General features: G+C 43.3%; 1 protein-coding gene across 1 annotated transcript in view; it reads left to right on the top strand.

Annotated features, from left to right (window-relative positions):
* LOC128350536 (WD repeat- and FYVE domain-containing protein 4-like) overlaps positions 1 to 14,740 on the top strand; it is a 141,636-nt gene that overhangs the window by 96,030 nt on the left and 30,866 nt on the right. Inside the window, exons 8-11 of the mRNA XM_053308946.1 lie at positions 3,359 to 3,484; positions 5,903 to 5,911; positions 10,353 to 10,834; positions 11,722 to 11,826. Coding sequence (XP_053164921.1) covers positions 3,359 to 3,484; positions 5,903 to 5,911; positions 10,353 to 10,834; positions 11,722 to 11,826 — 722 coding nt within the window. The remainder of the gene's footprint in view (positions 1 to 3,358; positions 3,485 to 5,902; positions 5,912 to 10,352; positions 10,835 to 11,721; positions 11,827 to 14,740) is intronic.

The following is a 14,740-nucleotide window of genomic DNA, read 5'->3' on the forward strand; positions in this document are numbered from 1 at the left end:
GCACAGCCAAGAGCGGCTCTTCCCTGTCTTTAAGGCAGGGAAGAGCTGCTCTGCCGGCCAGACCTTAACTCCCGAACAGAGCTACGCGGCTCCATTCAGGAGCCAGACCACGCCCCCCCCGCGAATGATGTCAGGGGGGTCAGGGTGAGCGGGGCCACCGCCATGGCCAGAAATGGGCCATGGCGGTCTGGCTCTGTGCCTGACCCCACCACACACCTACCTGCTTAAATTGCCTTACCACACTACCTTTTTGTAATGCTGAGGGCCAGAGGCTGCAGTGATTGGTGGGGTAGAACCAATCAAAACAATCCTACTTGGTGGCAGTGAGTTATTTATGTGCAGGGCCCGCTTAGCTAGTACTGTCAGAGGCCCTCAGCCTAGTAGCCACTCACCTCACCTCATTTGTTAGGGGTACCTGGAGCAAGTTCTCTGAAGAGGAGCTTAAGGTCCAGGTAGGGACATAAGGGGGCAAGGCACTCTTTCAAGTAACCTGGTCCCAAGCCATGTAAGGCTTTAAAAGGTTAAAACCAGCACTCTGAATTGGGCCTGGGAATGGTTTGGGAACCAGTGCAGCTAACGAAGCACTGTTATGATCAAAGCATCTAGTCCTAGTTAATGTTGTGGCCCTGTTTTGGACCAACTGCAGTTTCTGAAACATTTTCAAAGGCAGCCTCCTAAGTTGGAGAAATTCTCCTAATTCTCCTAATGGAGAAATTCTCCTTTTCCTAAGTTGGAGAAATTTTTCTTCATCTCTCACAACAGTAGAACAAGGAGCCATCTCATGAAACTGAATGTTAGGAAATTTAGAACCAATGAAAGGAAGTACTTTTTCACACATCATTTAATCTATGGAATTCTCTGCCATCGGGTGTGGCAATGGCCACTAGCTTGGATGGCTTTAAAAGGAGCTTAGACAAATTCATGCCGGACAGGTCTGTCAATAGTCTGGTGGCTGTGGGCCACCTCCAGCCGCAGAGGCACGATGCCTCTAAATACCAATTGCAGGTGAGCAACAGCAAAAGAAGAGAGGACATGCCCTCACCTCTTGTTTGTGGGCTTTCTAGAGGCATCTGGTGGGCCACTGTGAGACAGGATGCTGGACCTGATAGGCCTTGAGCTAGCAGTGCTGTTCTTAGGAGAGAATAAGAAACCTAGGAGGAGTTAGCCTAGAATCTAGCCTAGATTCTCTGCCAGGATGTAGCTATCTCTTATTGATATTTACATTGCAACTGTGCCTGTCCAAAAATTAAAATAGTGCATGTAAACAGTTTCAACATGTTTTGGAACCCATGATAAAAGTGTGATTACTTCCTAAGTCCCATTCTTATAAGAATTAACAGTATATAGGACCTCTCTAAGGACTGTCCTACTTGCCACAGTTTGTTCTGCCAGAAACTAGGGCTGTAAACTAATTGTACTGCTTATTATAATATAGCCTTTCAAATAATTTAATGGCAATATGAATAAATTTCAAATAATATAATGGCAATACAATTTAATGGCATAACAAGAGTTTTGTGAAAGAAGGTTAGGAGAAACCTGTGCACTGAAAAGAGGGGAAATCCTCAGGAATATAGAAATGTATTTTCTGAGGCCTCGCAAATACTGATTGATTAAGTGCTGTCAAGTCGGTGTCAACTCTTAGCGACCACCAGGGGAGTATCTAGGGTGGGGCAGGCAGATCACGTGCCCCGGGCGCCACTTGAAGGGGGCGCCATTTTTAAAAATTAAAAATAATAATAATAAATGGCTACCAAAACAAAATGGCCACTGTGCATGCTCTAATGGCTGCTGTGAGGCCCTAGGCCATGCCAGGCCTCACAGAGGCCATTTGAGCATGCACAGTGGCCATTTTGTTTTCAGCTGCCATTTAAAAAAAATATTTTTAAAAATGGCCATTGCACATGCTCAAATGGTCCCAGCAAGGCTCTAGAGGCCAGCAGGGGGAGGGGAAACTTTTGCAGACACCCCCCCAGCCTTTAGGAAGCCCCCTGAAGGGGCTACAGATTAAAAAAAAATTAATATAATATAATATAAGTCACTGTACACATATTTGGTTTGGCACGATGTACAGAGAATCAGGGTTTGTGAATACTGAGCTGAAGCTTATGAGCTAGGATTTTATTCATTTGCTCTACTTGCTTCTTGTGATAAGTGAGTTAAATGTGATGTCTTAATAATATGACTAGTAATGGTGAGTTTGTCTTTGAATTAGTGTGAAATCCTTAGTATTAAGGCCCACTGGGAGTTTCTTGCTCTCTTTCTCTCATTTTAACTGTCTTTCTGAAAGACTAGAATATATTCCAAGCAGTGACACAGTTTACTCTGCATATCCTTTAATTATTTTCAGAGTATCTGGGAAAAGTCAAATTCTCCATTTATTTTTAAAACTTATGTAATAGTGATTCTACAATGCATAGTAGAGCATTAGACAGGCACTTTTGTTTAGTTTTCAAAGTACACCTCCACATAGTATTTGGGTATTTCATGAGCCCCAGCATAGCCCAACTGCTAAATATTCTTTTAAATATTAAAAGATTAAGGAGCTTGATTTGTATTTTTCAGCTAATATTATGGTAAAGTTATCTGAAAGATGGGTGTCAGATGTTTGGATAGGGGGTGCCATTTCAGTGCTTGCCCTAGGCGCTATTTTCCCTAGATACGCCTCTGGAGACCACATAGAAAGATTCTCTCCAGGATTATCTGTCTTCAACTTGGCCTTTAAGGTCTCTCAGTGGTGCATTCATTCCTATCATAATCGAGTCCATCCACCTTGTTGCTGGTTGTCCTCTTCTTTTTCCTTCAACTTTTCCCAGCATTATGGACTTCTCAAGGGAGCTGGGTTTTCGCATAATGTGTCCGAAGTATGATAGTTTGAGTCTGGTCATTTGTGCCTTGAGTGAAAATTCTGTATTGATTTGTTCTGTGATCCATTTGTTTGTTTTCCTGGCTGTCCATGGTACCCTCAAAAATCTTCTCCAGCACCACAGTTCAAAAGAGTCTTTTCTATCTTTCTTCTTCAAAGTCCAGCTTTCACATCCATAGAGTGTCATGGGGAAACCTTCTGCTCTTCCCAAAGCTGCTCCATCCCCTGAGAGGAATATCTTACAGTACTCACACTTCTAGTTTCCTATTCACATACAACTAGGGTGGACACTGCTTAGCTAAGGGGACAAGTCATGCTTGCTACCACAAGACCAGCTCTCCCTAGATTCTTGTTGGTTCTTGGAGCTTTTTATTGTTAAACCTGTCTGAACTCTTCTTCCACTTAAGCATTTGGTATTGGAGCAAGAGGCAGTGAGGTCATCGTGTTTCTAAATATTATTTCCATAACCAAAACCTCAATCTATTTTTCCAGGTACGATGGGTTAATGAACAGCAAAGAAGATGCCAGTCTCAAAGAAATGCTGGACTTTCTGACACAACTGACTGTTTGTGGAAAAACAGAACTGAAGGTTTCAGGAAGTATTGTACACCCTCAGCTGCCACAATTTAATCCTAAGCAACCACTTTCCTCTGGTATGTAACTCTAAGCATGATATGACCAATGGTGTGAGCAGAAATATTGGCTATAGGATTATTTTTGTCAACATAAAATTAAAAGCTAAATATCCTGTCTTTCTGTTTAGCACAGCATTGTTTTTTATTTAATTTTACATTTATATCCCACTCTTCCTCAAATGAGCCCAGAGTACATGGTTATGTTTATCCTCACAACAACCCTGTGAGGTAGGTTTGGCTGAGAGATACGTGACTGGCCCAGAGTGACCCAGTGAGTTTCATGGCTGAATGGAGATTTGAACTCGGGTCTCCCCAGTCCTGGTCCAACACTCTAACCACTACACCACACTGGCTCTCGTAATTGTAGGACTGAGCTGTCATAATGTTTACATCATTGTCAGTATTTATGTTCCTCCCCCAACCTCATACAAAATATTATTCTGAGAACAATTGGAGATAGTGAGCGATGAACTGGAAGATAAGGATAAATATCCAGATAGTTAAATTATTGGACAGTTTTAATGCCTGTATTCAATATGGTGTTAAGATGATGGTGCAATTGATGACAATTGATGATGATGATAAGATGATGGTGCATTGACAGACATTTGCTTCCTTCCTCCTCTAGAATTTTAAATGAATCGGGGTTAAATCTGTTGAAGGGCTTATTCAAAGAGAGCCAGCGTGGTGTAGTAGTTAGAGTGCTGGACTAGGACCGGGGAGACCCGAGTTCAAATCCCCATTCAGCCATGAAACTAGCTGGGTGACTCTGGGCCAGTCACTTCTCCCTCAGCCTAACCTACTTCACAGGGTTGTTGTGAAAGAGAAACCCAAGTATGTAATACACTGCTCTGGGCTCCTTGGAGAAAGACCGGGACATAAATGTAATAATAATAATACTACTACTACTACTAATAATAAATATAATTTTAAAATGTGTAACTGTCGAGGCCCCCAAAACCAGTGAAGAAAGTTATGCTTCTATCTCTTCTATAAGAACACAAGAACAGCCCTGCTGGAACAGGCCTGAGGCTTATCTAGTCCAGCATCCTGTTTCACACAGTGGCTCACCAGATGCCTCTGGGAGCCCACAAGAAAGAGGTATGTCCATGCCCTCTCTCCTGCAGTTGCTTCCCTTCAACTGGTATTGAGAGGCATCATTTCTCTGAGAATGGAAGTGGCCCACATCCACCAGACTAGTAGCCACTGATAGATCTGTTCTCCATGAATTTGTCTAAACCCCCTTTAAAGCCATCCAAGCTGGTGGCCATCACCACATCCCCTGGCAAAGAATTCCATAGATTAATTTTGCACTGTGTAAAAGTTCTTCCTCTTGTGGTCCTAAATTTCCCAAACGACAAGTTTCATGGGATGACCCTTGGTTCTAGTGTTGTTGGTTCCATTTGTTGATCCTATATTTCCTGGCAGTCAATTTCATGGGATGACCCCTGGTTCTAGTGTTATGTGTGTGAGAGAGACATTTCTCTCTATCCACTTTCTCCACACCATGCATGATTTATAGACCTCTATCACGTCTCCCCGCAGTCATCTTTTTTCTAAACTAAAAAGCCCCAGGTGTTGTAGCCTTGCCTCATAAGAAAGGTGCTCTAGGCCCCTGATCATCTTGGCTGCCCTCTTCTGCACCTTTCCCAGTTCTACAATGTCCTTTTTTAGATGTGGTGACAAGAATTGTATGTGGTACTCCAAGCTGGCCACACCATAGTTCAATCCCCTTTCTAATGATCCCTAGCATGGAATTGGCCTTTTTCACAGCTGCTGCACATTGAGTCACCATTTTCAACAAGCTGTCCACTACAACCCCAAGATCCCTCTCCTGTTCAGTAACCGACAGTTCAGATCCCATCAACATATACTTGAAGTTGGGGTTTTTCATCCCAATGTGCATCACTTTACACTTGCAAACATGACCCCTAGCATGGAATTAGCCTTTTTTACAGCTCCTGTTCACTGAGTTGACACTTTCGATGAGCTGTCCACCACGACCCCAAGATCTCTTTCCTGGTCCATCACAGACAGCTGTGCAAGAGGATATGGGTGCATGACCCAAGGAAGGGGTCCCTGCTAAAGGAGTGCTTCCCTCTTCCTCAGACCAATTTCCTCCTTCCCTGAGACCTTCATTTTCCATGACAGCAGAAGCACTGTCAGCCTTGGAGTGAGATGCCTCTACCACATCCCTGAGGGACTCCTCCATACACCTCTCTGCCTCCCTGAACTTCTCTAGGTCAGCCACCTTGGCTCTGAGGGAACAAATTGTTCCCTGAGAGCCAGGTGCTCTTTGCACCAAGCGCACACACAGGAACTTGTGCAATACACTGGGAAGTACCCCCTCACCTGCTGGCATTCTACCTTCATAACTGCTTTGATTAGCTATTTAGAGTAGACAGGGCTTGTTTTCCTGAAGGTATGTACTGGGTGATGTTGTCAGCTAATTAAAAATTTTAAGCTTGTCCTCCAAGAAAATTACAAAAGTCAGGTAGTACAAGGTCTGAACCTTATATTCAACATCAGCAGGCAAACTGACTCTCCTCAGGGATGTGACCCCTCCCACAAGCTGGAATGTCACTCGTCTGGAATGAATCCCCTGCTCAGGCTAATTCCTCTGACAAACACACAAACACTTCCTTTTTATATATATTAAATTTTTATTAATTTTAACAATAATCATTCACAACACATTAAACAAATATGGACTTCCCGCTCACACCTCCTCGTGAATCACCAACTATAGAATTAACCCTTGCTATAATAATAATTCAAAACATAGATTTAAACCTTACAAACACGATTTTGATCTACTCAACCTGCTAATATTACTAAAATTCAAACCCTGTTGTAAAATCAATATTAGGAAAATAGTTCTTTAAATACAATAAGAATGGTTTCCAATCTTCTTTAAAACATTCTAAATTTTGGTCTCTTACCAGTACTGTAAGTTTTGCCATCTCCGCATATTCCAAAATTTTTATCAGCCAATCTTCTTTTGAAGGCAGTTCATTACTCTTCCATTTCTGTGCATATATTATTCTGGCCGCCATGGTAGCGTACATAAAAAATGTTAAGTTAGTTGTAGAAAACACTCCTTGTGTTATTCCCAGCAGGAAGGATTCTGGCTTCTTAGGAAATGTCATTTTAAATATTTTCTTTAACTCATTATATATCATGTACCAAAAGCCTTCCTACAAGTCCACCACATATGAAAATAGGTTCCTTCAGAGTGTCCACATTTCCAACATTTGTTTGAAACATTTTTATACATTAATGCCAGTTTTCTTGGTGTCAAATACCACCTATACATCATTTTATAATAATTTTCTTTTAAAACATAACATGCAGTGAACTTTAAATCAGTTTTCCATAATTTTTCCCAGGCTGCCATTTCTATATTGCACCCCACATCTTGAGCCCATTTTACCATAGTCGTTTTAACCACTTCGTCTCTTGTCTCCTCCAAAAGCAAGAGCTTATACATTTTAGAAACTAATTTTTCATCATTTTCACACAGCTCCTTCTCAAACCTCGAGATCTGATCCTTAAATCCAACTTTAAGATCCTACTTACTCCGTACAGAGATCACTGGGATCCCTCCTCTGTACAGAAATCACAGAGATCACTCCGTACAGAGTCCATGTGCTGTCGTACCTGGGCAGCTCCCACCTCCACTGTTTGTCCAGGGCCTGAATGGCATTGGAGAGGGTACCCATCTGTCTCTGACCAACTTCCATGGCTACCCTTGAACATGTGATCAAACCCTCACATCTCGTGGAGAAGCCCAGGAACCTTGCAGCCTCCATGCGGGCTGTGGCCGCACCTTGGGGCACCAAGGCCTGCAGGAGTAGGAGAATGTTTCCCCTCTGCTGGACTCTTTGCTTGACTCAGGACTCTGTGAGGCTTCCTCCTCCATGGCGTGGAGGACCATCTGCATGGCGGCTTCGACTGCGATGCCAAATACTGTGCCCACCATAGCAAAAACTTGCCTCGTAGGCCATGAGGGAGGTTGTGTGATGGCGGATGCCCTTGTGGGTATGCACACACTGGACATTCAGGATGGTGGTGGTGGGTAGTAGTACCCGCCCACCTTGATTACACCCCCCCCCAGGATTGGAGGTGCATTGCTGGAGGGGGGGCAGAACTGTCCTGCCTATCTGGCATGGGGCTTGGATTCAGACGCCCCCCTACTCTGGCAGGAAATTAATGGGGTGCTGGGGTATGAATACTTTATGGACATTAATGTTCGCACTGCCCCTGCAAACTTTTTAAAGTTCTCAGACATTCCATCCCTGACATTGCTGCAGCACCCCTCCTCCCACATGAAAAAAAGCAGAATGGGGATTGCTACCCCTTCCCAAAAATCAAATTTTCCTTTGGGAAATATGAAGGTTGGATGGGCAAGATTTCCCCCATGTTTAACCCTTCTTTTAAGATCTTGCAAGGCTATCCGAGGCTTTACTCCCCTATCTATTAGTTCCTGAGCGCACCTGGGTAACTTGAATGGAGATGTGGGTATGCCTAAGCCCCACCCCACCTGACTGAATGCCAATCACCTGCCTCCCACCACCCTCTCTTGGGCCTGTGGTTAAACACCATGGGGTTTTAATAAAGGGGTACCAGATTGAACAACAAACAGAAAGGTTTTATTAACAGGGGTTGAAAAGAACAGCAGACAAAATAATATTATTCTCTTTTCACACTTCTTAAAGGGAGAAAGTCAGCTTTGGCGGTGGGTTCAAACGGGTTTGTAGGTGTTGAAACACATGCTCGGTGGGGTTCGGAGAGACAGAATGTGGGGTTGTGCTCAGTCCAGTGGGTGTCTGGTGCTCAGGAATGACACTTAAACAAACAGGGCACTTGATGCTTTGGTTTTCACAGTGCCTGCAGCTTTGCACCCTGCTGGGGGCTGTGCCATTGTGGCAGAGGTGCTATGGCCAGGCTAGTTTTTAGTTGCAGGACTGGTGGGGGTGTCCTCTGTACCACCAGTCCCCCCTTCTTCAACAGTGGCCTGCTCAGGGCCAGATCCCTAAATCTCCCTGCCCGAATTCTCACCAGGCATGTTTCCTGCACAGGGGCATCCTCTGCTGCTAGCTTCCTCTTTCTAGGGGAGGAGTGGGCAGGGGCAGCACATTTCTGCAGGGACCCCCTCCCCCCATCCACATCCAGGTATGTATGTATGTATGTATTTTTGGTCCTGGTTTGTGGCTGTGTGTTCCGCTGGTACTTAATCTTGGCCGCAGCCTTCCATGGAGGAGGCATCTGGAACTCTGCTGAGGTCCTACTCCTTTCCCCCATGCCCAGAGGTACCTGGACAAGAGGGTTTTGCGTCTGGGACTGACCCGTGGTGCACGTGGGGAGGGAGGTGGTGGAAGCCAGCTTCTCAGATACTAAAACAGGGCTGGCAGAGCCATGCCCAGAATGTGTGCCCCATGGGGAGCTTGTGCCCCAAGGGGAGTTTCAGACAGGGACCTCCCTCACTGCATCATCTGTTAAAATCAGATGATAGCAGAAGACTATGTGCAGACTAGTCACAGTCTGCACATAGCCAAATTGCACTAGGCCAATATACAAATCCAATTTTGTATATGGTTGGCAAAGCCTCTATATATTATACTCCTGATGTTCAGAATTCCAGATTATTCACACATTATGCTGAATGCAAGTACAGCAGTACACTTTCCTTTCTGTACCATGCATTTGAGAAGCCTGTCCAGGTTAACTTTTAAAATGAACACACGTACAGTCATTCACACAAGATGTCTGTACACTTGTACAACATTGATTACTTAGTTGTTTGGTTGTTTGGTTGTTTAGTTGGTTGGTTTATATACCGCCCTTCCAAAAATGGCCCAGGGCAATTTACATCAAAATAAAAACAATTAAAATCAATTAACAATTAAAATCAAAACTAAATAAATTAAACGGTTAATATAATTTAAGCATTAAAATCATTAACATTAAAATCATTTAAAACCAACTTTATAAATTTAAAACCATAAATCTAATTAAAAGCCTGGGTGAACAAATGTGTCTTCAGTGCCTTTTTAAAAGTTGCTAGAAATGGGGAGGCTCTTATTTCACTAGGGAACACATTCCACAGCCTCGGGGCAGCAGCAGAGAAGGCCCGTTCCCGAGTAGTCACCAAATGGGTTGGCAGCAACCGCAGATGAACATAATGTCTGGACAGGGTTTTAGTCTTAGAGAGGCCCACACACATATTGGTCCTTATCTGGATTATTTTATAATGATCCTTATCACAGTAAAATGGAGGGAGGGGGAACCCCATATGAAGTGCCTTGCTAGAAAAGAACAAAGTCTATCAAATAAATCTTTCTGTTTTCATGACTGACTATTATGTTTTCATAATATCAAATGCCTCTTGAAGGTCAGAATAGAAAAAAGGTGACAAAGAGGCCGCCTATGGGTCTATAAAATTATGCATGGAATAATTTCATAATCACTTGCATCTCTTACAACTCTGGAACAAGGGGTCATCCCATGAAACTGATTGCCAGAAAATTTAGGACAGACAAATAAATCACTTTTTAACACAGCGTCTAATTAATCTATGGAATTCTCTGCCACAGGATATGGTGATGGCTACCAGCTTGGATAGCATTAAGGGTCTATGCCATCAGGAGCTGCATCTCCAACATGAAACAGGATGCTGGACTAGATAGGCCTTTAGCCTGATCTAGCAAGGCTGTAATCTCTTCATATCTATGTGGCTGTGAAGCTTCCATTCATTACCATAGTGTTTGTACAGCAGCAAGATTTGCTAGATTTATCCCATCCTGTTTTTCAAAAGGGAGAACAATAGTTGTTAATGGAGAACATTGTAGTAATTTTTGGCATGATGTTGTTTCCACAGGAAACAGAGTGAAAAATCTGAAGGCTTTCCAGCTGCTAGAGTCTATTTTTCGGAAATCCAGCAACCCAGAGCTCTGCCAATACATCTTATTAGCCATAAAATCTATCTGGACCTGGGACTCCATGAACTTCTTTCTTCTGGAATGGTCACTACAGCCCATCTCCCAGTTTGTTGGGATTATCCCTTTTAAGCCACACCTGGTCCAGACACAGTTCTTTCAGCTGGTGGAGTCGGTGGTGCTGGACCTTTCATACATCCCCCATGAGATCCTGAAGGAGATTCAGAATTTAATAAAGGATAACCCTGAGCCACAGTGCACTTCTGTTGCTCTGTCTTGCTTTCACAGCATCACTCAGAAGGACCCGCTCTTCACAGATATCTTCAGGGATTCAGGGCTCTTGGGAATGCTCCTTGCTCAACTTCGCAAAGAAGCCAAGATGCTGAGAAGAAAAGGTACAATGATTAATGTGATATTATCAACCATAGCCTGGCTGCATGTACTTTTGATCTCAGCTTTCATTTAGAAATATAAACAATTTCTGGCTCTTGTGGAGGTGAAAATTTAGGGTTTACTGAAAGACTGCATAAGTGAGCAACAAGAGCAGGGCTTGTTGTGGTCTGTCTTTTTGCTTAGCTCCCTGTCCTATTGCCCTGTGGCCCTCCGTCCCACAAGAAATGTGGTATACGGCTGCTGTTCAGTAACTGCCTTTGAAATGGTTCATGATGTGAATCCACAGTTGGCAATAATAATTCCTCTTCCTACAGATGTATTTGGTGTATTGGTGCCAGTTGAAAGCTATGCTTGCTTTTGATTTCAAATCAAACTGCTATGCATATGTAAATCAGGGAAGATGTGCAGTAAAGCATTTTCTCACACAGGGACTTTCGGTGACAGCTGCCTCGTTTACAGAGTTTAGGAGAGTAAGGGGGAGATTTGCATAGGAGAGTCCCCTCCTCTCTTCTCCTAAAATACATGCAGTTGCACCTCTCTCTCATCAGCTGATCCTACTGAGTGTCTCACACCAGGGAACCTATAAGGGGCTCGCTTTCCTGCTTTTGCTGCACAAAACCCACCCACTCTGTACTTGCTTCACCCCATTTCCATTATTTTACCTGTCCTTAGTCTCAACTGCACAGCACCACTTCCCCTTGTTCAGCTGCTTCCCTGTCCAGCTCCAATAGCTCTTGTACAATGGAGCTCTTGTACCTCTTCCCCATGAGACAGCATATAAAGTGGGGTTTCTTTTCTCTTCTCATTTTTTTTTAGTGGGCATGGTGGTGGTTCTTTTTCTTTTTTTCTTTTAGAAATAGCAGTAACAGTCAGTGTTGTTTTTACACAGGAGGAACCCAAGCAACTTTTCAGGATCAGACCACAGAAAGAGAGCTCATCAGTATATCACTGAAGATGGTGGCTGCCCTTGTTGTGGGGTCTATTAGGAATACAGGTAAAGGAAGCCAATTGGCCACAATTTCATAACAACAAAACATGATTTTTCAGAGGTCTGTGCTGCAAAAGAAACTTCAAGAATTATTTCCTGTTTTCATGCTATGTACAGAACTTGTGACCTCCTATTTTATTCCATCCCTTGCACTGCTTTGTCCCTGGTGGAGATCAGCCCCTTTTCAAAACCAACCCCTGTAATCTTTGAAAGTGGCACAAGGGTGGGGGTGCAGTGGGGTGGAAAATTGCCAGTAGCTGCATCCTTCTCTTCTTGTGCTTCTTGCAATCTTTGCAAAGAGGGTGAGGAGAGGCGTTTCTTGCAATGCTTGCAAGGGTCATATCAGTCCCAAAGACCTGTTCCAAAGGCAGTTTTCCCACCCTTCTAGTTCCCCAATAATTTACTGCTTGAGGTGACTACCTCACCTTGCCTCAGAGGAGAGAGCTGGTCTTGTGGTAGCAAGCATGATTTGTCCCCATAGCTAAGCAAGGTCTGCCCTGGTTGCATCTGAATGGGAGACTTGATGTGTGAGCACTGCAAGATATTCCCCTTAGGTGATGAAGCTGCTCTGGGAAGAGCAGAAGGTTTCAAGTTCTCTCCCTGGCTTCTCCAAGATGGGGCTGAGAGAGATTCCTGCCTGCAACCTTGGAGAAGCCGCTACCAGTATGTGAAGACAATACTGAGCTAGATAGACCAATGGTCTGACTCAGTATATGGCAGTTTCCTATGTTCCTATGAAAGGTTTGCCCCTGTTTTGAAAAGGAGAGGGTTAGCTAGCAATTCATTTCTAAAACACAACCTTCCCAAAGAGGCAAGTTATATTTTCTAGGTCAAAAATTCTATGGTTTAACTGTTTACGACTTTTACATGCTCACTCATGAACCATAAGCACAAAAACTTTAAGTTCCAGTGCCCATCTTAATTTCTGCACCACAGAGCAGTAAACATGCTATAGAATATTGTGCTCACTCCTGACTCTAGGCTCTATGTACCTGCACTTCCCTTGGTGTGTCAGCCCCAATGGGGATGTCTTCAAAAAATAAAAATTATTGCTCCATTCTCACCAGAAAGTGATTACAAGTCACCAGGCATTCTTTTTTGTTGGTGGTGGTGGTGAAATTTGCTCATATATGGTGAAATCAAAGCTTGAAGTTTCCATACCTGCCAACATATCAAAATAATAAATAGAGACAATGCGTAATTTTTGGAATGGAGTCAATAGGTGGCTATAAAATTCAGTTGGAGTTAACTGACAGGTTCATAGAGGAATGGTTAGGGCTAGAGATAGGATCTCCACTTAGGGTCTGTAGGGCAAGACTGAGGGTGGAATTGGGAAGTTGTTGGGTAGATCTTACACACCAGGCAAGAACTATGTAGAGCTGGTCTTGCAGTAGCAAGCATGACTTGGAATGGGAGACTTGATGTGTGAGCACTGTAAGATGCATCCCTAAGGAGATGGATCTGCTCTGGGAAGAGCAGAAGATTCCAAGTTCCCTCCCTGGCATCTCCAAGATGGGGCTGAGAGAGATTCCTGCCTGAAACCTTGGAGAAGCCACTGCCAGTCTGTGTAGACAATACTTGAGCTAGGTGGACCTATGGTATATACTCAGTATATGGCAGCTTCCTATGTTCCTATCAAATGTAAATGCTTGGAGTGAATGGTTGATTGCACAAAATTTACAGCCAGGGAGATGGTATCCCAGTAAAGTCTAGTTATTTCTAAACAGTCACCTCAGTAACCTGAAAGTAAAGTCTTGGTTAATGAACTAACCCAATCTTATATAAGTACCTGAGTCTGAATAGAAGAGGTGGTACACAGTCTAGCCAGTTTTAAGGTTGTTCCTTTGTCTCAGAAACCATTACACATTTGACCCTACATTTTAGTGAATAAGAAACCACTGAAGCAATACAAGAATAAAGTTATTTTATTTGGTTTGAAACTTTAAAACTGTTTAAATTGTGCCTACTTACTTCTCCCCATATTACCACTCGGGGACAATACCAAAGTTAGTGTTAGAAACCCAAAGTAGGATTTAATTTGGTGGTGGCAGCATAATAAATAAAGGGTTTAAAAACAAATCAAAGTTTCATAAACTTATTGTTTGTTTTGGCATCTATATATTTGAAACACTAATCTCCCAGTCCCAACCTCAGGTCCTGACAGAGACCACTGGAGAATCCCAGATGCTATAGGTTCATAGATTCCTGCACTGGCCAGGGGGTTGGACTTGATGATCTCTGTGCTCCCTTCCAAACCATGAAATTCTATTATTCTAGCTCTAAAGGATAATCTTCATATCGAAGTCATAGAAGAAGTCATCTAAAGAATGGGACCGAAGCAGTGTTTATAACTGTTAATAGTCATCTTATAAGCCCAAACAAAAAATACATCGAAATCATGAGTGACAGCTAATTGGGGCTTGAGCAGGGCTTGTCACTGACCAGTCCAGCTTAAAAAAGAGCTTCTTTCCTTGCCTGCAAGTTTTTATATGTAGCAGATTTTGCTTTCTGGATTAGGGCAGTGGTTGGCAACCAATCAGTACAACTGCAGTTCTTGAAAATATTGATTTTAGATGTCTTCCCTGAAGCAGGCAGGATCATTCCAAAGGAACATTCACAAGAGTAGCACAAGCAGCAATAACTTCAAAGCACTTTTGCTTTAAAAAATGGTGTCACTCTGGCATCAGTTCTCTCATGTCTGCTGCAAAAACTACAGACACAAGATTTCAAAGAATCAAGACAGATTGTTCTTGGGACTCAAGTGACAGTGCTACAAGCTGTTCCCCTACCAAGGTCAGGCCCAAGAAGAATGGGCCAGAACTGAAGGCCTGATGCCAAGGAGTCTGTCCTTTTCCAGCGCCAGGTATAGTCGACCTTGAACTCCACCCTCTTCTGTGAGCAGCAAATGCAGTGTTCGAAA

This window comes from Hemicordylus capensis, chromosome 3 (genome assembly GCF_027244095.1).
Source record: "Hemicordylus capensis ecotype Gifberg chromosome 3, rHemCap1.1.pri, whole genome shotgun sequence".
Classification (NCBI taxonomy): Eukaryota; Metazoa; Chordata; class Lepidosauria; order Squamata; family Cordylidae; genus Hemicordylus; species Hemicordylus capensis.